This window comes from Chaetura pelagica, unplaced genomic scaffold, assembly GCF_000747805.2.
Source record: "Chaetura pelagica isolate M959 unplaced genomic scaffold, ChaPel_1.0 scaffold55, whole genome shotgun sequence".
Lineage (NCBI taxonomy): Eukaryota > Metazoa > Chordata > Aves > Apodiformes > Apodidae > Chaetura > Chaetura pelagica.
In genome coordinates this window covers 3,590,304-3,614,992 of record NW_009953571.1, presented here as the reverse complement: position 1 = coordinate 3,614,992, position 24,689 = coordinate 3,590,304, and the positions used below count along the sequence as shown (strand labels likewise).

General features: G+C 43.0%; 1 protein-coding gene across 1 annotated transcript in view; it reads right to left on the bottom strand.

The window, feature by feature from the left end:
• Positions 1 to 24,689, bottom strand: part of AMBRA1 (autophagy/beclin-1 regulator 1) — a 124,800-nt gene that overhangs the window by 2,892 nt on the left and 97,219 nt on the right. Inside the window, 3 exon segments of the mRNA XM_009999594.1 lie at positions 4,671 to 4,705; positions 5,296 to 5,442; positions 7,113 to 7,205. Coding sequence (XP_009997896.1) covers positions 4,671 to 4,705; positions 5,296 to 5,442; positions 7,113 to 7,205 — 275 coding nt within the window.

Genomic DNA, 24,689 nt, shown 5'->3' with positions numbered 1-24,689 from the left:
CACAGATTCACATCCAGCTCATCTCTACTGCCTGGCAACTCCCACACATGCTCTTTCACCAAGCTGCCAATGCAGGCTAAGTTAGCACTCGGTGCAACTGAAATGAGCTAACTTCCCTTTGGTGGAGCTTCAGAGTATGCATACAGGCACTTACCCAAAACAACAGCAATGCTGTAATCCCCACACCTCAGACTGCAAGAAGTTTCACTCACTGCAGTGACCAAACCCCATACCCTACACCAGCAACTGAATAAAAGCAGAATAGAGAGAAACCCCATCCTTGTGACACTTTTTTCAGGCTCAAAAGGCATATCTAGAGCCCGAGCTTGTGCAAGGTTAGGCCAAGTGACAGCACGTCTACATCTCCATATTGACAGTGCAATTCCTCTTCTCTCACTTTATGCTCAAAACTACATTCTGATCTTCCAGGCTCTGTAAAATCCTTTATCTTAAGCACCAAGACTACTATTTAGGGTCAGAAAAACAGACAAACCTTAGAGAGAACTAGAGATAAAATCTAGAAAACTGAGCTAACCAGCTCCAGCATGTGAAGTACCATTGTAAGCATAATACCTGTCAACTTGTCTTCCTTTTTCCTGTTTTCAGCTTTCCTCTTTCTAAAACCAGCAGTAGTTAGTAGCTGTGCTTGCAAACAAAAGATCAAAATTAGAACTAAGAGTAAGCACTGGAATAATAGCTCTGAGGTGTGAGCTGACCCACTAATTCAGATGCTCAAAGATAAAAATATCAGCATTTTAAAATGAATTCGCTCCTTGCGTAAGAATAGGAAAGGGAGAATCACAGCACAGCATAACCAGCTATGAATAATCACATATCCCTAAGTGCCAGAAGAAATACTACCAGTCACTTTTCTCCCCAAGCTCAGAAGCATGTTCATACTTCCTTTCTGAGGTAGCTAATGGGAACAACTCCACAGAACTCAGAAAAGACACAAGAGCCTTCAATGTTAACATATTTCTTAGCAGTATCTTGGTGATTTGTATGAGTGAAACTTATTTTTGTAATGAGAGCTTAAAAGTAGCCCTCATAATTTAATCCCAAGAGAGCTAAGTACTTGGAGTAGTTCACACAGCAAAGGCAAGTGTAGGACATGCTTCTAGAACCTGATTTTATTCTTTAGGTAGTGCTTCTCAGAAGGCTTTAAAACAAAAGTTGCAGTCCTGCAGGACATATGACACACATTTTACAGATGGATGGGTAGATGAAAAGCTAAGAGATCTACCCACATTTTTACTTGGAGAATAAGAGGCAGATCTTGAAGCTGATCCCTGGTGTCCTGGTTCCCACTTCCACACTAACCGCACAAAAGTCACATCACATCTGACAAGAGCATTGCAAGAACGTGTTAAGTGAACATAAACCAACAGGTTTCTTTTTAGCATTCAGGAGGCTCAGCCAGGGACAGGGTTTTCCTGCACAGGCAGCCCCTGACACACGTTGCTAATGTCTCAGATGGAGTAAGTCACACCACATGCAGGGACACTGACTCCACTTGGAAGTGCTCCTCAGGCATCCTCAGGATGCTTTGCTTACACTAGGAAAATGTTCACTTGCACGTGCTGTATTTTCACTCTTAGCAGTTTGAACAGATTGAATCCCACAAATCCAAGCCTTCATTTTACAACCCTTTTCCCCCTCGAAAGTATCTGCTGCAACTACTGAAAGCAGTTGGAGATGATTGAAATTTGTACTGTCTGACGAGAAACACTTCAACAAAATAGGTTAGAAGCTGTTTATGGCATGACAGTAGTCAGTATGCTGCTCCCCCAAAGACAACAGCAATCCACTGACAGACAGCAAGTCTTCTGATGGCTACAATTTCAGTAGTTCATAACACATGCTTACTTGCACAACGAGCACTGAGGTAGCTATCTGAATTTTAAGCCCCAAAGACATTGCAAATTACAGGAACTGAGATGGTAATTCTCTTTCAGTTATTTCCATATTTTTTTCTGAGTGAGGGTTACTTTTTTCTTTCTAAACAACTGGATTACCTGAAAGATGTATTAATTTATTGTCAATAGCCAGGGGACAGCATGGGTGCACAATCAAACAAATGCCCTGCAGCTCTGCAGGGGTCCCTCTCCCTCAACCTGAAGCACCTCTTGCACACTTGAAGTCCTTGACAGTTACTGTCACTTGCACAGTACTCCACAGATGGCTGGTTCAGCTGACAGCCTGACCAAGTGGCAGCCACAGCCTGACCCAGTCTGGACTGGGAATTACAATTTCTAAAGGTTAAAGCTTTGGGCCATTACATCTTCTGGGGAATTTTTTTTAAGTGAGATTTAATTTGCCAGTTGAATACACATCTCTCCCCCATCCTGTCTGTCCATTTGCAAGGGAAAGCACAGTATAACTCCCAAGAGATTGTTTCTGATTTAAAGTGCCTCAAAGTTACAACTCCATCACTACTTCTACTATGCCTGTCAGCTTACAAGAAAGTAGGAGACAGCTGAAACACTGTTCTAGGCATTTCTTGGTACCTGTTCTAGCTTTTCCCTCAACGTTAGCTTCCTTTGGTTTATGTATGTGTGGCTTGGGAGCAGAGTTCACAAGGCAGCTACCAACTGCTGCAATACAAAGAGGTACAGACATGAGAGGGAATCATTTCTAATAAAGTCATCGTATACTCATTCCTCCAAAGGAGGTAGAAAGATAATCAAAACAGCAAAGTCCCCGCAGAGCTTTGCATGAGAAAAGGAAACTATTTATACCCACACAGTGCCTAATTAGATTTCTGATGCAATTCTGCATACTTTTTTTTTTTTCTTTTTGTACAGTAAGCACATATCTGCAAGAGGTGCCCTGAGCCAGAATTCCCCACAATGGTGGGGCTGACAGGGACAGAAACCCACTCTCAAAGGGAGCACTAGCTTTTATTTCTCTTTTTTCTTTTTTCAAGAGGTTTTTTTTGTTTGGTTCCCCCCCACCATGACAAGGTGATAACTATAACACTTCCCTTTAAATTACTCAGAATCTGATTTATCCATTGTGCTTCTGATAATACTGTTGAGCTTTAACGTAGTGATTTACATCTTCAAAGCCCCACACAAAACACTAATTAATCTTCACAGCCCCTGGTGTACTGTACTATGGGAAGATTTATTCCCATTTGGTAGATGATTAATAACTTGCCCTAGGTCACACATCAAGTTGGTGGTAGAACATTTTTTCCTTTAATTTTTTTTTTCCTTCATATCACTGACATCTTCTAGATCCTGCTGTCAGGAAACAGTGTTTCCCTTTCAACAGGCAGAGTTATGGTAGACGGTGGGCAAATTAACAATGAGAAAAGCAGCTCAGCATCTAATCTAGCCTGCCTGAACACACTGGATGAGCATCACAGCAGCTTATGATGCTGGAAAAACAGTAATCTTAATGTCACAAGTGGCATGATGGAGCTCAGGTGTAATGTGTATCACAAAGACTCTTGGATGAACCAGACCACCATTTTCAGCAGCTGAAAATTTGTCCTTCTGATTCATGACGGGTCCTTGTACCATTCTTCTGTGATGGACTACAGTTGTTTTTTTTGATCCTATACACCCTCAATAGTTAATTTCTTGACAGCTCCCTGCTTTGAGCTGCTCTTTAGACCTTTGCACAGGAATTTCCACTGAGGATGCAACTGGCCTAAGAACTGATCAACTACAGGGTAAGGCCAGTTGGCCCATCTCCAGCACATGCATCTGTACTGGAGTAATTCCTTTGTTCTAAAGATCCTTATATAAGAGACAGAAGTGTGAAAGCCCATTTTGCAGGTGAAGCCACTTGCAAGGGGCAAGCAGTAAGTCAGCATCTGAGCCAGAAGTCACACCAGATGTGGAAACCTGCTGATCTTTCAAGCTAGAAAGGCTGACAGAGAAGTCTCTGTCCTAGGCTTGTTAGTTACACTCCTTTTCTTCCAAATGCTACATACCTTGTTTTTGTTTGTGGTTTTTTTTTGTTTTTTTTTTGTAGATATCCTGCACAAGACACTCTAAAGGACAATCCTTCCCATCTCATTAATGGTCTAGGAAAACTATGATCTAGATCTGAAAACTGAAAGTTTAATTAGAAAGAATGAGATAACGAAATTTTCAGATGATTGCAGAAGAGCAGAAGAGAGAAGCAGCTCTGGAGAACTGCACTTTTTTGACAGAGCAGAGAAAGACCCCCTTGCATGCCCTTGATGCAAGAAGGTCCCACATTGTACCTTATCTTCACTCTGTGTACCATATCCAGTGAAAGTACAAGTTCCCACAAGTTCAGTGCTTGTCCAGACATCCTGTGTTCCAACCTTATTCACAACCCCTCAGCTGTACTAACATTCCAGGGGGGTTACCTCAGCTCCACTGAGATAAGCAGATAGGAAACCCCATAGGTCAGGAATTTGCCACTTTACTTTCAACAGAAGACCTGAGATCAGAGAAACAAACCCTTACCACACATACTGGACGCTACACAGCAGAAACTGTGGAAGAGTCGAGTAACTAAAAGCATCTTTCAGGCTGACAGAGCACAAGCAAGCTTAAAGGCATAAACAGGCATGTCATGGGATGCCTCCCAAAGCCAAGTGGGTTAATCATGAACCAGCAGCTTCAAAGCTGACGCCTTGATTTTTTTTTTCTGTCTTTCCTATGTGTACACACCACCCACCTCCTTACGAGCCAAGAATTCAGAGTTGGATTCAAGCACAATGCTACAGAATAGAGACAAGAAGCCTGGACAAAATAATCAGGATTTCAAAAGATCAGTGACTCTATAATCATACAGGAATTGCAAATCAGCTGCTTACAGCTTTTTACATGTGGGGAAGCTTCCCTCGACTGGAAAACACGACAGAATTTTAATAGTTGAGCTGGACAGTCATCACAGACTTAATCAATCAGACTAAACAAAATACTCAAACCTGCTTTGTGAGAAGTTACTTTCAGTATTTTACAGTATTTCACAGTATTGTAAAACCTGCACAGGATGAAGGACCAAGCTAAACTATAACACAGAGGCAGAAAGGATAACTCCTAACAGTTGGCAACCTTACTGATGGCTAGAGTTCAGGAGATTTTATGAAGACTGATACAAGTACAGCTGATTCTAAAAAGACACAATGATTGGGAGAGGAGTTAATTTTTGCCTTCTAAAAGCATGTGAAAAAGACAGCTTTTCTATTCATATGGACAGAGATTCACTCTCCTGATCACCTTGACCTGGCTGAAGGCAAATTAGGCTGGAGAAATCTTTGCTGAAGAGATAACAGGAGTGTCCAAATGCATTGACAGGATGCGGAACGTATGTGGAAACTCCTCATTCTGCAGCTGAGGCGCCAAGGTCTGGGTACCCTGCGAAGTCACAGATGTGGGGGGGTTTCGGGGTTGCAGGCCTATGGCATTCATCAGGCCCATGTCCCTGTCTGTCCTCCATGTGGCTCTGCTGGTTCTGAAAAGAGAGAAAAACAAATAAGACCAGGAGCACTGGGGGCAACATGCACCAGCAAGACTGAAGCATCCACCTGAGCCTCCTGTTGCCTCCACTCCAAGCAGGCACCTGCTAGCCCCTGTGCAGATGGGTCTGGAGGGGAGTGTGACCTGCAAATATTCACACACACACAGACACCCATCTCCAGCCTCAGCTGGCTGGACTCTTGAGTTTTAAAGCCTACAGAGTCTCATAGTCCACTCACCCTTCCACAGAAGCAGCGTGTCTGACAGGCATAGATAGATGCCTCTGCAGCATCACTAAAGCTGCAGAACAACTATGTCTCAGGGTCACTGAGCTGAGTATGCAACAGGACATGCAGCACAGGACAATAAACACGCACAGCCTCCCTCTGCACGTCAGCAGGGCGGTTTTAACTCAGCCTGTATCCCTTCCCTCCTCTGGACCTCCTAGTTAGTCAGCATCGCACATGAATGCACTCCAGCAGGCATTTCTGCTCATTCCAGTCGGACAAGAGAAATTCCCTGTTCTCAAAGAAAACAGGAACCACCTCATGGCTCATTAGCTTCCCAGAATCAAACAGCTGAATAGTATGATGCTACAAGAACTGAATCTTGACTATGCTTGGATGTTCCTTCCAAAACTGACCTCTGGCTTTAAGTGCTGGGAATGGTAAAGAGATTGTAGGAAAGACTTCTACATTCACAAGTTTTTTCCATAAGGTTTAGCAACCTGCCATACTTTCTCTAGCTCTCTCTTTGAGCTAGTTCACTGTTGAGCAGTATTTCTGCCTTCAAACAGCTCCTAAGCCCATCATGTAAGACTGACAAGTGCTGCCAGAAAACATGAGTAGTGGCAATATAGAATTATAGAATAGTTTGGGTTGGAAGCGACCTTAAAGATCATCTGTTTCCAACCCTCCTGCATGGGCAGGAACATACCCACTCATATGGCAGAGTAAAGAATCTTTACTGCTTATTTTTACCCTCAATCAAACCAAGTCTACAGGACAGCACAGATGCTACCCTGTACAACAGCTCATAATTTCCTTGGGATCCTGGAGGTCACAATTCAGAAACAAGACTGTCATCCTCTTGCTGAAAACACCTGACTTACAGAGAAATACTCCTCACTGGGGCAAGAAGCAAGGAACTGCAGAGTTATCCTTGTGTTTAGAATAACTAATGTGTGCATCACCAGACAGACTGGATGAAGCAGCCAATAGGGCTGTCAGGGAACTAGCTTTATTTTTAGTTTATTGCTGAGAAACAAATGTCCCATCATCAGAAACTCAAGGGATGAAAATCAGTCATCAGGGCCACCCAATGGATTTACACTTATCTCTGTGAAACCCCCCATTCTTCAGTTATCCTCCAATGGCCACTTAATTTGCATGGTGTTTCTGATCAAGCCCCATGTGCTCCTCCCACAGCTTGCTCACAGATGTTACTGAGGCCATGGATGACACATGTACTTCACTATCACTGGCAGTACTTTTGGGCACTGAATGTCACTTGCTGGAAGCAGGCCAGGTGACCCAACTAGGAGGTGGGGAGGAGAATCTGCACATTTAATGCTACCAGTGCTAAGGGAACAAAGAAGTGGTGCTGTCAGATGTAACAAAAGCAGCAGGAAGGGTCAGGTCTCTAACCCACACCAAGGAGACTCACCCAGGCCGCTCAGTGCTCCTGCTGCTGGAATGCACAGTGAAGACGTTCTCATTCAGCTGGTCCCAGTGGTACTCAACTCCAGAGTTTAAGGCCCTTGAAACACCAAAGAAGGAAAAACTATTAGCATGACAGGACACCATTCCAGCCAGCCCACACTACAGACCCACAACATGAAGGACCGTGTTGATTCCTGCCCTAGAGAAACTGCAGATCTAGCTCAGTTCACATTTTTGTTAAAAGGGCTCATCACCATAAACAGTCTCACAAACACCGAGTGCTGTATTTCCCAGACTGCTCTGGAATATTCCATTCATTTCAATTCAGTCTTAACAGTGAGGCACAGGAACAGGAGCAGAGAGATTTCAGGAAATGAAGACATAAAACTGTGTGTATAAAATCAAGTTACCCTAACTCCAAATGACTAAACAAAGAATTGGAATGGGAAGGCCAATTTTGTCTGTGGTGCCTGCCAGCATTTCCTGCACTAGGCAATGCTAAGTAAAACACTGCTTTTAGTCAACATTCAGTTTCCTCACAAATAGTTCTCATTCTACCTATAAATAAATCCCTATACAGCCCTCTCACTCACAGTCACTGTGGAGCACAGGCAGATGGAGAGGATATTTGCGTAAGTTTCCACAAAAGAGTTTGTGCTGGATCAACTAAGTACATGTCCAAAAAGTCCAAAACTTAAATTTTACTGCTAATGCTACTAAGCTTAACAGAACAGCCAATGCTATGGCAACCTTTCACATTGCATTTCTCCAAAAATATGCAAAGCCAGGGCTGGCTAATCAAAACCAAACTAAAGAACTATAACCATAATGCTGTTGGTGTGTCTCACACTATTTCTAAGGTCTGACAGCTCTTAGACTGGAAGAGGAGAAGAATGAATCCAGCTTACTCTGTGCCATACAGAAGTTTCAGAGGACAGGCACACACTGTGCAGTCCGAGGCAGTATTGAGATCTCCCACCTACTGCTGTGTCCCACCTCCAGAAGCACTACAGGCTACATTACCATGGAAGAGACTTTCTGCACAGTGTTTTGACATGTCATGCTGACACAACAGCTTGCCTGGGGGGCCTGAAGTGGTGCTGTGTACCACCACATGGCTGCTGGATTGCAGACACCTGGTGGTGCTAGGGGGAGAGTTACAACAGTGCTGTGTAGCAGTCATCACAAGGTGAGTGAAAAAAAAGAATTGCAGCTGAAGACCTGGACTTGGATCACACTGCAGGCAGCCTCAGAGCATGAATTAAGGATAGTCCTGTAATCTGAAGGAAGGATTCTGGCCAAGTAGTTAGTAGCTAGTTATGGCTCTGGCCCAAAATGGTGTTTTACATACACATAAAAGCTGTTGTCCCTGTAATGAGATGCCTCAGCATAACCAACAAGAACCCCAGCTTCAAGGACACTGCAGGTCAGAGCTGCTGCAAGGGGAGAGCTGTGTGTGCTGGAGGCCTGGGGATAGGCTGTCGGGGTGACAGCACCCCAGGTTTGGACCAAGGGTGAAAGCTGGAGAAAATCAGGTCAACAAAACCACACATGGAGTCTACAGGAAGTAATGACTCATCCCTACTACTTCTGCTGAGCTAGCTGTCACACTGCCGCACAGGGCTAAGTCTCAGTATATTAGGCAGTGGATGGAACAGCCAGAGGGATGGGTACGGTTTTAGTGACAGGTTACCATCTGTCAATAAACTCTGAAGCCTCTGTAAATCAGCATCTCCCTGGCAGCTGCCCTCACTGGGTGACACTTTGCTGTCAGCAAAGTAGCATACTCACTACGCAAGTGAGACTTTCTGACTTAGTAGTCAAAATTTCCATTAGTCTAGTTTGTTTGGTATCTGCAGCTATTACACAACAGACCTAAACTGACCCATGCTGTTCTCTTTCTAAAGTTCTTCATGCTTTCCCAAGTGTAGGAATGGTCCCCATAGCCACCTACATGAGTGGTATTCCTTGCCAAGGTGCTCTTTGTACCCTACTACTTTCAGCCACCTTGCCAACTCCCAAGACAAGAAACCAGAAGACTACAAAGTTTTCCCTAGGCCAAAATGTGAGCTGGCAGTGGTGTTTCCTCTTTCCCCAAACACCATGTTTCTGTACTATATGGGAAGCTCAGCTCCTGCACACACACACACTTCTTTGGGTCTGATTCATCTCCCTTCTACAAAAGCACCATAGTACCAAGCAGACATGCAGCACACCAGGTTAAAAACTCCCATCCCTGCTCCTACCTGTTCTGCAGAGGTTCACTACTGTACAGCCAGATTGTTTGACAGGAAAATTATTTCTAACTCCACGCAGTGAATTTGCACCTTTCCCTGGACAGTGAGATCAATAGCCATTCCATTTAATACATTACTTCCCACATTGGTTTTAAATGCTGCCATTTATCAATGGGGTTTCACTGCCAGGGTCCTATTAGCTACTCATTTACTACCAGAGAATCCAGGACTTTACTTTCCTTTTGTAGAAGGACAACCTGTAGCAGCTGGTGCTGCTGCTGCTGACTCTGGGAACGCTGATGAACAGGTTTAAACCAAGGTCACTAGATGTAGCCACAATGGGAGTTCAACATCCTCAGCACCACTTGAATCTGGCTTTTTAGTCTGGACTGAGCATGTCTTCCTGCAGGGCCAAAAAAGTGGCTCACAATTAACAGCTGGCACTCTACTGCAGCAGCAAGCATCCTCACTGCTACCTTTCAGCAGACTCTTCCTTTCACGAGCTAACCAACTTACCCTCTTCCAGCTTTCCCCTCTTGCAAAAGTCTTCCAGCGATAAATCCCTTAGCACAATCTTCATTCTCTCTGCCTGTTCTCTCTCATCTGCATCTCTCTGACCTGAAACCCACATCTGCCTTTCCACAGTCAATATCCAGCTTGCTCCCAATCTTTGGATGACTGACTGAAGCTACAGGAGAGATGTTTCAGACAGCCTCACTGCATCAAGGTTCAGTGAGGAAAGCAAATACCTGAATTTAATGGAGGGAATTGATTGGGCACTATCTTTTATATGAAGATCACAATTTTCTTTCTTAATAAGCAAAGACTTCACCAAAGAAATACTGCTATTGCATGGGTTAAGTGACAGTTGCCTGCATTAGAAACTTGGTCATATGATTGCACGTTAAACCAATTTAAGTACACAACAAGATGTGTGTGACAACCACAATTACCTTGGTTTAAATCAGATTTTCAATTAAGTTTAAAGATTTGCTCTGGCTTAACCACACCCATGTAAAACAGTGCCATCTCCCTTTTCAGAAAGCCTAAAGGTTTCTAAGTTCCATTGCAAAATATTGCTTGAATTTTGTAAATTAGCAAGCCCTGAACAGTACGTTTCCCAGGAGATTTGCAAATCAAGGCCTGACTATTCATTTCACAGCAGCAGAGCTTACACTGGAGAAATTAATATTTTTCAGGTAATGTAAGCATTTAACTTTTGCTCCATCTAACTCTAAACATGGAAATGCTGGAAGCACTTCACATTTTCCAAGGCCTAGGGTAGAAGCTCTATGCACCATGGAGCATGTTTCCACTTGGATGTGGATGCAATAAGGAGGACATTTGTTGCCCAGGGCTTGAGGGTGAAAAATTGCAATTCTCCATGCTGTGTCAGTCATGGACAGTGAAGTCCACTTAGTCAAGTTCTTACTTTCTTCCTTTTTATGGCTGCCACTAAGCTCTCTAAGCCCTCCCTGGAAATTTCCATTAGCTTTGTTAAATGCAGAGCTGCTCATAGCCTGGCTTTCCCAGCAGGGATCTGTTCTGAGAAGGACTTTTCCTTCACGCCTGTGTCCAGCTCACATTATTAACAAGCTTGGAGAGGATGAAGGGCACAGACTTGCATGCTTTGCTGAAACTTGAATAAGGATTTGGAGAGGTGCCTGTTAAGAACCAAGAACCAACAACTTGGGCAGCACAGTTTCTCTCTACAAGGAAATATTACCTTCAAAGTGTCCTGCTGAAGAAACTCAGAGCAAGCTTTAGAAATCAATGACAAAACTACGGATATGTGTCAAGAAACTTGAAGTACAATTTGCTGCATTAGCTTAACCGGTATTTTAAAAGCAAATCAACAAAGCCCAGTTCAGCACAAACAGACATTTGGGTAACTCCCCCAGATGGCATATCCAAAACTGGGAGTTGAGGAGAGATTAGGACAAAAGTTCCCCAACTCCACCACAACAGCACAGCTCAGGAGAAAGATGGCAAGACAAAAATCCATAAACTGCAAGTAGGGTATGTATGTCCAGGAAGGCATAAATAGCACTTACTGTCTTCTCACTTAAACCATCCCTAGTACTGAAGAAGGTGGCAGCAATGGGCATAGGCACTACTCTCCTTCTTCAAATCCTGCCACATAGAATGGCCCAGCAGTAGCATCTGCTACAGCACTGAATTAAATTTTGATTAAGACATTGCTGCCTGTAATCCCATCTAAAAATATGAGCACAATTCTGTTACTAGAATGAAGATTGTGGCAAGCCCAACATAGAGAATACTAGCTGCATAGTGATACCATGCAGCATGCAGCCAGGTGAATGTCTGATTTCATGCTACCAAGGTTTGGTTTCTCCACAAAAGAAATTACTCTTTAAAGCTGATTTCTCAAATATGCTTTCCAGTCAAGATCATTAAGAGCAAGCGTACAAAACTTGGCTAGTTTATAATGGATTTGAATTCCCCATGACGTGCTTTCTTCTCTTTGTGCAAACTTAAACCATTCAAACTGTATCAAGGAGACAGAGAGCTATAGAAAGGCAAGGTGACACTACGATAAGGAACAAGAATCCATTGTCCTGGTTTGTGAAGGAAGAAGCAGCACACAGTATCTCATGAAATGCACTGCTCGGCCAGATTCCAGATGCATTCTTGTCAGCAGCTCATTATCTCTTCTGCTGGCGTGTGATGATCAGCACAGTAAGCCCATCCCTGGCTCCCATGATGAGCTAGGAAACGGTATTGTCAGTACAACGCAAAGTTTGGCACTCCCAGCAGCTGCCTGGATAGGAAAACAATAATTTCTAACACCCTACTTCATAAATATTTCGCTGTCTGTGCAGGCAATGAGCCACGTGCAGAGAAAAATCGAAGTGAAAATTTGCTGCAGTGCAAACTCTATGGAACCAACAAAGAGGATTCCCGGAGTAGCTCTGCTGGGCAGTAACTCCCTTTGACCAACAAAGAGGTGGCAGCTTCACTGGCATCAGCCTATTTCAGAGCACACCCTTGGACTACAGCCCATGTATGACTAGCCAGAGGAAGAGCATGAGACCAAGTATATGAATTCTTAGCAAGGTAAGTTGGAAGAACAGAATCTGCAGTTTACCCTTAACAACCACACAGACTTTTAAGCTATGCATGAAATTATCCTACTCATCACATTCAGAGGACAATGGAAAGACCACCCCTTCTCCACAAATAGAAGCAGGTGCAATTTATTCCCTATACTGATACAGCCCACTAATTTTCCAGAATCCTGCAAGCTTTGCCTGGCTTAGAACTAGTAACCATGCAGAAACACATCCTGACACCTACTTGAATTGCCAAAGGTGCTGCAGAAGCAGGACAGCAAGCAGTTTGGTGCATCTGGTGGCCACGTGCCTGCTTCAGGGAGGATGGCAACTCGGTTCAGAACACCATGGAAGATGACCAGCCCTGTTTATTTGATTGTATAGACCTGCTGGCTAGGTTAAATATTAGGAAGAGGCTCTATTCAAACTCGTATCATTTAAATTAAGCCAGCCTCACACATTTGGAGGCACCAGTAGGTAAGACACTTCTCTGTCTCAACAGCTTGAACCAGCACAAGTTTGTTCTGCCCACCACTAGGCAACTAAAGTTGGATACAATCCATGTTCTTAAGGCCAGGGGACAAGATTTAGATAGAAAGCACATCTCTAACAATCATCCTCTCTGGGCAAAAATGTGGTATCTCAGCTAAGGAAGAGAGTCTTCAGTCAGCTAAGCTGTTAGATACCTCAAGGAAAGAGAGCAGAGGGATTAACACAGTAGTAATGACCCAAACAAAATGATTTCTTTTGATGGTTTCTTCTGGAGTCAGCATTCGTAACCTGCTCACAATTTGTGTGTAGGAGATGAGCAGACTCATGAGTTGAAATGGAGGACATACAAACAGCATAAGAAGAACATCTTATGTTTCCAGGGAGAAAGTCTTAATTTAAGACTCAGTATTCCCACACATTCAACAGGAGTGATAAATGGAAATTAAGCACCAATCCAATGTCAAAGAAGAAGGAGAGAGGTTTTTTTTATGAAAGTCTGGGTGTTTGATTATCTTGGGACTCAACTAGAAGTACTGAGGCTGAGAGCACTGCCTTCAGGGACTCAAAGCTACAAAGCAAAACCTGTGTTGGTAATACGGACAAGAGAAGTCCCTCACAGCCTTTATGCCAATATCATTTCTCCTACAGAAATACCACAACAGCATTTTTTAAAAGCAGCGTTTCCCAGAGCTTTTTTACACCACTCTCAGCACGACATAGTAAGTTCTAACTTGCACCTGAGAGAGTCTTAGTCCCAAACGTGACTTCTGCACTGCTGATATTGAAAGTAGACATCAGTTACTTTGACATTTAGAAAATATATATCCCAATTAGGAGAAAAAAAATAAAATTGCATGTTTATGTGAATAAGAACATACCATCCAGGTCAAATAGCCTGCAATAAACAAGGCAGAAATAAGAATTTCCTGAATTTTCACTAGTTTTCTATTCACTCAAAATCTTGCCAATATTCCATGGTATCCTTCACTTGTCTGGCTCCAACCACACTAAGCAGCAGGTAAGGATCCTGCTACTGGAATCATAGAATGGTTTGGGTTGGAAGGGACCTTAAAGATCATCTAGTTCAAACTCCCCTGCATGGGCAGGAACACCTCTCACCAGACCAGGTTGCTCTAAGCCCCATCCAACCCTGCCCTTGAACACTTCCAGGCAGGGGGCATCCACAACCGCCCTGGGTAAGCTGTTCCAGTGCCTCACCATCCTCACACTAAAGATCTTCTTCCTAATGTCTAACCTAAATCTCCTCTCTTCCAACTTAAAACCATTCCCCCTTGTCCTACCATTACATGCCCTTGTGCAACGTCCCTCCCCAGCTTCCCTGCAGGTCCCTTCAGGTACTGGAAGGCCACTATAATGTCTTCCTGGAGCCTTCCCTTCTCCAGGTTGAACAACCTCAACCCTCTCAGCCTGTCTCCATAGAAGAGGTGCTCCAGCCCTGTGATCATCTTTGTGGCCCTTCTCTGGACTCAATCAGACAGCTCCATGTCCTTCTTGTGCTGGGGGCTGCACAGCTGGACACAGTATTCCAGGTGGGGTCTCATGAGAGTAGAGTAGATGGGGAGAATCACCTCCCCTAACAACCCAGTCATGCTTCTTTTGATACAGTTGGCTTTCTGGACTGCAAGCACACATTGTTGGCTTATATTGAGCTTCTCATCAACTGACATGCCCAAGTCCTTTTCTTCAGGACTGATCTCTATCCATTCTCCACCCAACCTATAATTGTGCTTAGATTGCCCCAACGCAGGTGCAGGACCTTGCAAGTGGCCTTATTAAACTTCATGAGGTTGGTATGGGCCCACCTCTCAAGCTTGTCAAGGTGCCTCTGGATGGCTTCCCTTCCCTCCAGCATGTTGACCACACCACACAGCTTGGTGTCATCAGCAAACTTGCTGAGGGTACACTCCATTCCACTGTCCATGTCACCAACAAAGATGTTAAACAGTACCAGTCCCAATATTGCCCCATGGGAAACTCCACTCATCACTGGTCTCCATTTGGACATTGAGTTGTTGACCACAACTCTTTGAGTGCAACCATCCAGCCAATTCCTTACCCACTGAGTGGTCCATCTATTGAATCCATACCTTTCCAATTTAGAGACTAGGATGTCATGTGGGACAGTGTTGAAATTTTTGCACAAGTACAGGTGGATGAAGGTAAACTTCAGGAAGGTAAATAACCAATTCCAGAAGGCAAAGTTTTAAGTTCATTGAATAAGAATAATTAGCTTGGTATCACCTAAAACCAAGCTCTAAAGATGGACAACTTGCCTAAAGTCCTCTAAAAAACTAAAGGCTTGTTAATTGCTTAAAGTGATTACAAGCAGACTACACTCCAAATAAGCTTTGAACCCTCACAATATCTTAAGCTGTTTATGATCTATCAGCTCTTCCAGTGGCTTAGACAATTTAGGATGTCAGGAGCCTTTGAGGGAGTGCAAATTGCTTAAGCTTTTCTAAGGACTTAAACATCTTAAACTGCTACAAGTCTCAAAAGCCAAAGTCACTCTTTAGTCGTCTTTGAACCTTCACAGGCATTTTAGCAGAAAATAACATTTATATTAATTCAAAGGTGACTCCAAAGTAGGCTTGTTTTGTAGATCCTATGTCAATAAACTAAACCAGAAAAATGCATTTAGAATGGGAGAAATTAACTTCAAAATAAACATTTTAAATTAGCAAGCATAGTAAATGCCTTTTTTTTTTTTTAATAGAACATTGCAATATTCACACACAAACCTGCCAAGCTCCAGAAACAAGATCTTGGCTTGATCTAATCTCAATGAGATCCACAGGGTAAGCCAAGTTTTATATTTTAAATCTTCAGCAGCTTTGAAATTAGCCAGCTAGAAAGTGTTCTGTTTAGCATACAGGGGAAGCCTGCTAAAAAAAAGCAACAAAAGGGAGGAGGGGAGGGAATTGACCAAAAAACCCAAATCCACGATTTATTAGTCCAGTTACTCACAGTTTGTAGACACTGAGTAGAGACCATTTACAGAATCAGCAAGCTTGAGAATTTAAAACTGAGAGAAAAAGTTGGCTGTTTCATTTGCTAGCTGGATTCATTACTGTCCCTGCTGGAAAACACAGGCATAAGGGACCCAAATAAAACTCTACGAATTTAACTGGATCAAAGACTGGAAAATTAAAGATGATCTTATTGGAAAGCCAAGGGAGTAAACAATTAAACAAGGAAGGTCTAGTATAGACCTGCAGAGAAAACAAAGATTATAAGAAAGCAGGATGGACTAGTCCTGCCAAAGAGGGAAAAGACATTCTAAAAATAAACATGAGGAAAATGGTACTAGAATGAAAAAGGTCTTTCATCAGTGAGGCTAGGGACAAAAAACAATGATGACTCAAAGTGGCCGAGATACTGAATTTTCTCTCTGAAGTTTCCACTTAAAAAATACCCAAGGGTACTTATGCAATTAGGGAGTAAGGAAAGAAGCCAGACTTAGCAGAGAGCTGCAATCATTAAGAAATGAACAAAATAAATAAATGTAAAAGTTAACTTTTTTAGCCATTCACATGCGATTTTTAATATGTTACAACAAACTCAGGAAGTGACAAAAGGCCAAAAAAGCCAACTTAGCAGCATTCTTCAAAAAGAAAGTAATACTTAAATTGACAATTACTCTCTCCGAAGCAACCTCTAACCTTAAAGAAAGTAATATACAATACAGAGAAAAAAGAAGATCTAGGAGAACAATGAAAGGATGAGCCACATGCAGCAGGCAGTAAGTCAAATAATTGCTTGCATGAAATTAATTGCTTTTGTAGATAGAATTAGAAAAAATAAAGGAAGAAAAAGTGGCAAGTGTGATCTGAATAGATATAAGTGAAAAATTTGGAAACTGTTTTTAGACTACATGGCCGTACTCTTAGGACTGCTACCCAATCTCGGACCCACTAAGGACCTGCAGAAGCCCAGTAACACAGTACACAAAGAGGTAAGGAGCAGGCTAAGTTTCTTCAACACTGAGCTGTGTTACCTTTCTCATGGTGGAAAATAAATGCCACTAACTAGTCAGTTCTTCAGCACATCCTGAAGAATTGGATGAGGGAAATGAACTTGCTAATAACTGGAGACTTAAAGCAGCTGTCAAAATTTATCTCTACGATTCATAGAAACATTAAGTGGAACTTTATGAGGGCATCTTCCACCTAATGCCATTATTCATCCTAGATATCAGATTCACATACAGAAACAGAAATGGAATAAAAAAAAATCAGAATGGAAATACTGTTTCAAGCCTCCATATTACCACTCTCCTTCTCTTGCATCTGCAATGACTGAGCCTTTCGGCACTCAGGTTACCTAGGCTTCCCTGCAAAATTTGGAAATAATCCATTTCAGTTTTTTCTTAAATGCATGAATAACAAAATCCAAAGGTAAGCTTGCAGGGCACATCTTTAGTGCAAAACTGGTCATCTTCCTTCCTTTTCAGTCTTTATATAAATAATCTTTTACCCTCATTCAGAAAATTCAATGTATGTTGTGGTCCTCAGACGGCAAAAGTCCAGGACATGCATTTGTATTACTCAGCCATGGCCAAAGGCCACTGTGCAGATGTTGCCTTTCAAAAGGCCATTTGGAGGCAGGACACAGCCATGGCCAGTATCTCTAACTGCCCCAGTTAACAGCTGTGAAAACATTCTCCATGCAGGGCTGCTAGCATTCCCCGCTTACACACAAAGGAAGACAGCTCCTCCTCAGTTTACTCCATCCTCCAGAAGCTATTCTAAAAAGGCAAACAATGCATCAGGGCTTATGCTGCTGGAAGGCATTATTGCTAGAGGCTGAAGACCCTGATGAATGAAGCCAGTCAGCAGAGACACATGATGGACCAGGGAGTTTGACAGGTTACCACCTCTTTACCAGCACTACTAACTAGATGCACACAGTCCCCATTGCTAGATGAGAGGATATGAAATTCTGGGAGGAAAAAAAAATAGCTTGGTACAGACACTTGCAATGATCCTCTCCAAAGCACAGGAATTTATCGTGAAGTTTCCCAGAATAATTACACATCAGAGGCAGATCTCGCCCTGAATAATTAAAATATGTACACTACATAGCACTGAATCAATTTCAGACTCTCCACACCTACTTACCAATGAGAGAATTCCAAGGGATGCTGCCTCTGAACCAGATACATCTTCAGGAGGTACTTTATTTCTGTTACCAGAGGCTCTGTGCTGAAGAAATCCTTTCTTTCTTTCTGGATGCCTGTACTACATAGCTAGCCCTAGAAAAGGTGCTTTGAGTGATTGGTTTTGAAACAGTTTTCACAGAACAGTGAGGTTTTTGGATTTGTATTTGGAAAAATCACATGAGCACAGAGCCCTTACAGAAGCTGCTCCTGAAGAGGGGAGTGCACTCAACATGAAATGAGGAAGAACTGATACTGGGACGCCCTACCCATCTCCCATGGCAGTCCTCCACAAAAGAAGCCAGAAAAAGGGCAATAATCAGCATGCAGTCTGCTCCCCCTCACTTTTGGTCTCATCAGTTCGTGTTCAACAAGGCAATGTTTGAGAAGCCCCATCAGGGGTGTTTCTGAATGGGAAAGCTCTTGTTAGGATGTGACAGGACATCCTATGGACACACACACAAAATATTCCTTTTTAATTTTAATACACCAGTACAGGTGTTTCTACTGAACAAGACACTGTAGATGTAATTCCATGATACAAAACCAAGATTCAGGAACTGAATCAAACCTTGAACTACTCTGAGCCAAGAAAGAGGTACAAAACTTTAGTCAGCATTAGCCCTGGTCATAGTTACAAAGGATGTCAGGCAGCATGCGGTGGGGGAGAAGCAGCCTTGGGCCAGCTAAAAACCACTAGCAGCCACACAAAAAAGTCACTGTGCAGCAGGACAGCAGAGGGGCAGAGGAAATTCACACTGCTCTGTATTGTCTCCTGCAACAAGACACCAAGGCTACAGGGAGTAGTATGTGGCAGTTCACTTCATTTGCTAAGTGGAGCACACTACAAGTGGTGTGCCTAAAGGGATTCCTGTTTTCACGTGGCACGGCTCTCACAATGAACCTGAGTATCATGAATGTAGTGTCTTGATTTAGCTCAATGGTGTCCAACCTTTATAACATGGCAGTCTCAGAGCCTTTCAGTACCACACTTCTGAACTGAACACAAACTCATCTTACATCCAAAAAGCACAGACAACCACGTGGTAACATGAAGCCATGTGCAAGCAGATGTCTGTGAGCAGACTCATAATCTAATATGCACGGAAGTCAGTTGGCAACTGTCTATACACTGAACCATGACAAGAGCAAACGACAGGACTTTCAAAAAAAGGACTGTCAAAATCTCATACAGTCTGCAACCTGTTTCCAGTCCACATCTGAGGGCCAAAAGTCTCATATCAGCAGGACTCACCTGTGAACCACAGACCTGAGTACCCTTGCTCCATCCCATCATCACTACAATTGGTTAAAAAGCAAGAAGACAAGCATGGAGCACCACCCAAAGACACTTACACTGCCTATGATCTACTCAATTCCATTCATTACCCTATACATCTTCAGGACTTAGAGATGCCTTTGAGAAAGGAGAAACTTTCCTCATGTTACATTAAAGGTTTCTTCCAATTTAATCACATAAAAAGCAGAGCACACTGATGCTTTTTAATAGCAGTTTAGCGAACTGGGGGTCATCCTGAAATCTATGGAAGTGGGTACACAATGTCCTTTCCTTCCTTCACTCACCAAAATGCAACCCTGCTAGGGGTTATATCTTTGAATAATAAAAGCATTTATTTTATCCTCATACCTACTGTACTGGCTCATGAATTCCAGACTCTTACAAGCCTCTTTCAGGCCAATTAGGTATGTTTCCACGTGTGGATAAACAGTACCGTCACCACCTCACTTCCCTGTAGCACAACAGCTCTGAGAGCCAACTTGTCAACACCTGTTTAGATATGGACCTTGGGCTCAAAATACTGGAAAAGTACCTCACGGCTCAGCAATCCAGTCCCACCCCCAGTCACAAGTATTCCAGTCATGTACTTGTCTCTGCAAGCCAGCCAGGCTGCATCTCCAAACAGCTAAACCTTCTGCATGCACTCAACCAATATAAAGGCTACTGCAGAAATCAGCTGTGTATCCACCTTTCTCTAATTCACAGGCACAGGACAAGGAAAATGAGGATGTTGATAAAACCCTATCCAGGGAATAGCAAGGCCCACAAGACAGAACAGACCCAACAGCACATGGCAGATAACACAAAAAGAAATGACTTGTGCTTGTAGTGGGAGACTCCCTGATAAAGAGCACCAAAGCACTCATCTGCAGACCCAGCAGGGAAACATGTGAGGTGTGCTGCCTTCCCAGAGCTAAGGTCCATGATGTTGCCAAGATGGTGCCACAACTTCTCAAGACCACGGACTACTATCCCCTATTACTCTTTCACGTGGGCACGAATGACACCATAAGACCAAACTTAAGCAGAATCAAGAAAGACTTTAAGGCCCTAGGAGAGAAATCAAGAGTTATGGTGCCCAAGTTATCTTTTCATCTGTATCACCAGTTCAAGAACTGGGGGCAGTCAGGAACAGACACATAATGCAGGTCAACTTCTGGCTACAAGGCTGGTGTTGTCATGAGGGTTTTGGTTTTTGTGATAACAGGACCTTCTACGAGGAAGGGATGGAATCCACCTCTCTAAGAGAGGCAGGGAAATCTTCGGCAACAGGCTGGCCAACTTGGTGATGCAGGCTTTAAACTGAAGGACCTGGGGGGAGGGATCAAAAATGGCAATGATCATTCCACCATCAACACTATAACCAATTGGGGAATAAACTAGACGAACCTGAGTAGTGTAAAATGTGCCTCAGCTGTCTCCTGAAACGTGAACAATCAGCCACCTGAAGTGTATGTATATAAACACATGCAGCCTGGGAAATAAACAGGGGGAACTGGAGTTCCTTGCCCAGTCAGATAGTTATGATATCATAGGAATAACTGAAACATGGTGGGACAATTCACACAGCTGGATGACTGTGATGGATGGCTACAGACTGTTTCATAAAGACAGGCAGGGGAGAAAAGGGGGAGGAGTTGCACTCTGTGTTAAGGAAAAACTTGAATGTATAGAATTCAACGACGGTAATTCTGGTAGCCCTATTGAATGCCTCTGGGTCAAAATCAGAGGGATCGTCTCCAAGGGAGACCTTACAGTAGGAATCTGCTACCCACCCCCAAACCATGACAATGTAACCAATGAAGCCATACTCAGATCGTTCAGGCAAACTTCAGGTCAACAAAACCTGGTCCTTATGGGATAATTTAACTACCCAGACATTTGCTGGTGGAACAACACTGCAGTTCACTTGACATCCAAGAAGTTACTGGAATGTGTAGAAGACTGCTTCCTCACACAAATGTTGGATGTGCCAACAAGGAATGGGGCACAGTTGGACTTACTGCTGACTAATGAAGAAAACCTACTCTGTCATGTCTTGGTTAGTGACAGACTTGGCTGCAGTGACCACAATATTCTGGAGTTTGGGATACTGCTGAGCACAGTGAAGGTTAATACCAGGACAAAGGTTTCAGATTTTAGAAGAGTGTGCACTCAGGGCTCAGTTGGAAGGGATCCTGTGGGAAGCTTCCTTGGAGGGTAAAGGGGCCAGTGAGTGCTGGGAGTTTTTCAAGAACACTTGTCTGGATATGCAAAACCAGTTCATCCCCTCTAAAGGCAAAGGAAGTAGGTGGAGGAAGAGACTCCCTTGGCTTAACTGAGCTTCTGGGTCTGCTCAGAACCAAAAGGGAAATGTATCAGAGGTGGAAAAGTGGAACATTACCAGCTGGGCATTACAAGGGCATTGCCAGGGCACGCAGAGATGCAGTTAGGAAAGCTAAAGCTCAGCTTGAGCTGACATTGGCCAAAGATGTCAAAAACTTCCAGAAAGGGTTCTTCAGATACGTTAACCACAAGCAGAAACAGAGGAATAATACTGCCCCACTATTAAACGGGGGGGGGAACTAGTCACCAACAATGCTGAAAAGGCAGAGGTCCCCAACACCTTCTTCACCTCTGTCTTTACCAGTGCTGTTGGGTCCCAGGCCATAGGAACAGAAGTCCAGGTTCATGCAGACACCGACCCAATGTCAGTGAAGGAAGAGTTGGTGTTTCAGCTATTACAGGGTTCAGTTTTGGTCCTTGCTCTACAAAAAGGATGAAGTAAGCCTGGAGAGGGTCCAAAGAAGGGCCACAAGGATGATCAGAGGACTGGAGAACCTGCCATATGAGGAGAGGCTGGGAAAACTGGGTTTGTTCAGCCTTGAGAAAAGAAGGCTTTGGGGAGACCTTATTACCATGTTCCAATACTTAAAGGGTGGCTGCCAAGAAGATGGAGACTCCCTATTTACGAGGAGTCACATGGAAAAGACAAGGGGTAATGGGCACAAGTTGCTTCTGGGGAGATTCTGATTGGACACTAGGAGTAAATTTTTTGCCATGAGGACCATCAATCACTGGAATAGACTCCCAAGGGAAGTGGTAGATTCCCCCACACTGGATATTTTAATTCTCAGCTTGACAGGGTGCTGAGCCATCTGATATAACTGTAGTAGTACCTAGAAAGGTTGGACCAGATGATCCTCCAGTTTCCTTCCAAACTGGCATACTATGATCCTAGTCATAGTTAATTTACACCTCTTTGTTTGTTAATTAAAAATATACATATTTTAAAATTTCTCCTTTCCTGGAGATTTTTGGAAGGCTATATAGCCCCCTCCTTTTTAGCCTTGCTAAAGACCTCAAGCTGCAGGTTTTCTTAGGTAAAAAGGCTTCACTGACCCAACTAGCAGTTCTTCTCAATTACTGTACCATCCAAAGGCAGTTCTGAATATGGATATGCAGATTTTTAACTGTTCCAGCTTCTGTACCTAGTTTCTTCCACAGTGATAGCAATATTTTGCTATCTCTGCTGTTAAGCACCTTGTGTCTCATCCTGGTTTTACAGCCTCATGTATTGATGGCTCAACCACCTATCATTAACCAAAACCTTGTGTCTTTCTCATCCTCTCTAATTTTAATTACTGAGCTCAGTGTTGTTATAGTCACTAAGTGCACTTTGTACTATTAAATTCTATCTCATTTCTATTGCTACAGTAATTTTCAAGGCAATCCAGTTCACGTGCAATACTCTGATCTTTCTCCTCAATGACAAGACTAATGTCACATCCTCTGCAAATTTATTCAGCACACCCTTAAAAGGTGTTAGTGTAAACAACATTAATAACCAGCCCCAGAACAAGTTCTTAAAGAAGTCAGCGACTCCTTTTTTAACAGACTTGTATTCTTCTCTCCTCTAACCATGCCTTCACCTGGCTCTTTACCAGATCCTGTTCTAATCCTAATTCTTTACAAATTAACTAAAAATAAAATGCAGAGGTGTTACACTTGGAGGAAGTCCTTACTTCACCTTTTAATTAAAATCAGTTCTCAAGAACAGGTATCCAGCCTGCTATACTCCAACTCAGTCAAATCACAATACATTCAATCCTGCTTTCCATTTTAAAAAAAAATTTCCTTCAAAATATACCCCATAAATCTGTGTACTAGGTTCACATTATGGATTGCCAACATAACTCGACCTCCTCCATTTCCATTTGCAAGAAGAACTGCCATCAGTGCGACCCCAACTTAAGAATAAAGCCCAAAACATTTTATTTTCATTACTGTTTCCTTAGAACTCTGGAAGGGCTACTTGCAAAATCTCTCATTATGAGCCTATGGAGCTTCAAATTATGCCCTTCTTTTTGCCAGCTTGTACTTCCAGTCTACTAATCTCGTTTTCCCTAAGTATGTGCTTTTCAAATTCTGTATTTGAGAGACAGCTGCTATTCCAACTTGTTTATGTGATCCCTGTAGAACTTTGTTTCAAGTGCCTCTATTGTACCTGGAAAGAAAAACCCAGGGAATTATAATCATCTCAGTTGTTTGCTACTGACCAGTTTTTTGCCCAATTAGAACAGCGGGGGTGTTTTCAGCAGTACAGTGTTTCTTGATCCCTGATGTTCTGGCTATGCCCCATATAGTGCTCTATCAGTTGCTGAATTCTTTATTTGATGTTTCTCTGTATAACTGTGTATGGAAATCACATCAATATCTTTCATTTTTCTTCCTCGTTTCTCAAATTAAAGTCAACAGATATGCCAACTTCAAAGAAGTTTATTAAGCCAAGAACTACTGAAAGAGGATCTACGTGTTGGGATTTTTCCTTTCTCTGAGGATCTTCCAAGCAGATCTGGGGCAGACATCACAACAGCAAGCCACTTCTGCTCTCACAGAGCCTCACTCGTTCGTGTGTTCTGAAATTAGAGTCGCAATGCAAATTATTCAGCTCAGTGAGTAGCTACACTTTCGTGCAGAGGTTTTTAAGTCACTCTGGCTGTTGTTGGTCTACAAAATGGTGCAGGTGAGAACAGAACATATCAGGTGCCCTGCTCCAAAAAAAATAAACCAATCCATGTGAGGTCTGCAACAACCACCAGAAGCATCAGTCCCTTCAATCCACCAGCAGGACATGCTTTGTAGCATTTTTGTCAAACCACTAGTAAATCTCCCACCTCTACAGCCACCTTATTCCATATTTGTATATGAAATCCCTTATTTTTGTTGGAATCATTAATGATTGTTGGTGGGACAGAAGGAGATAGAAAAGTGCCCTAGAAACATGGAGAGCTAAGAAGGTTTCAGAGATGCTGCAGAA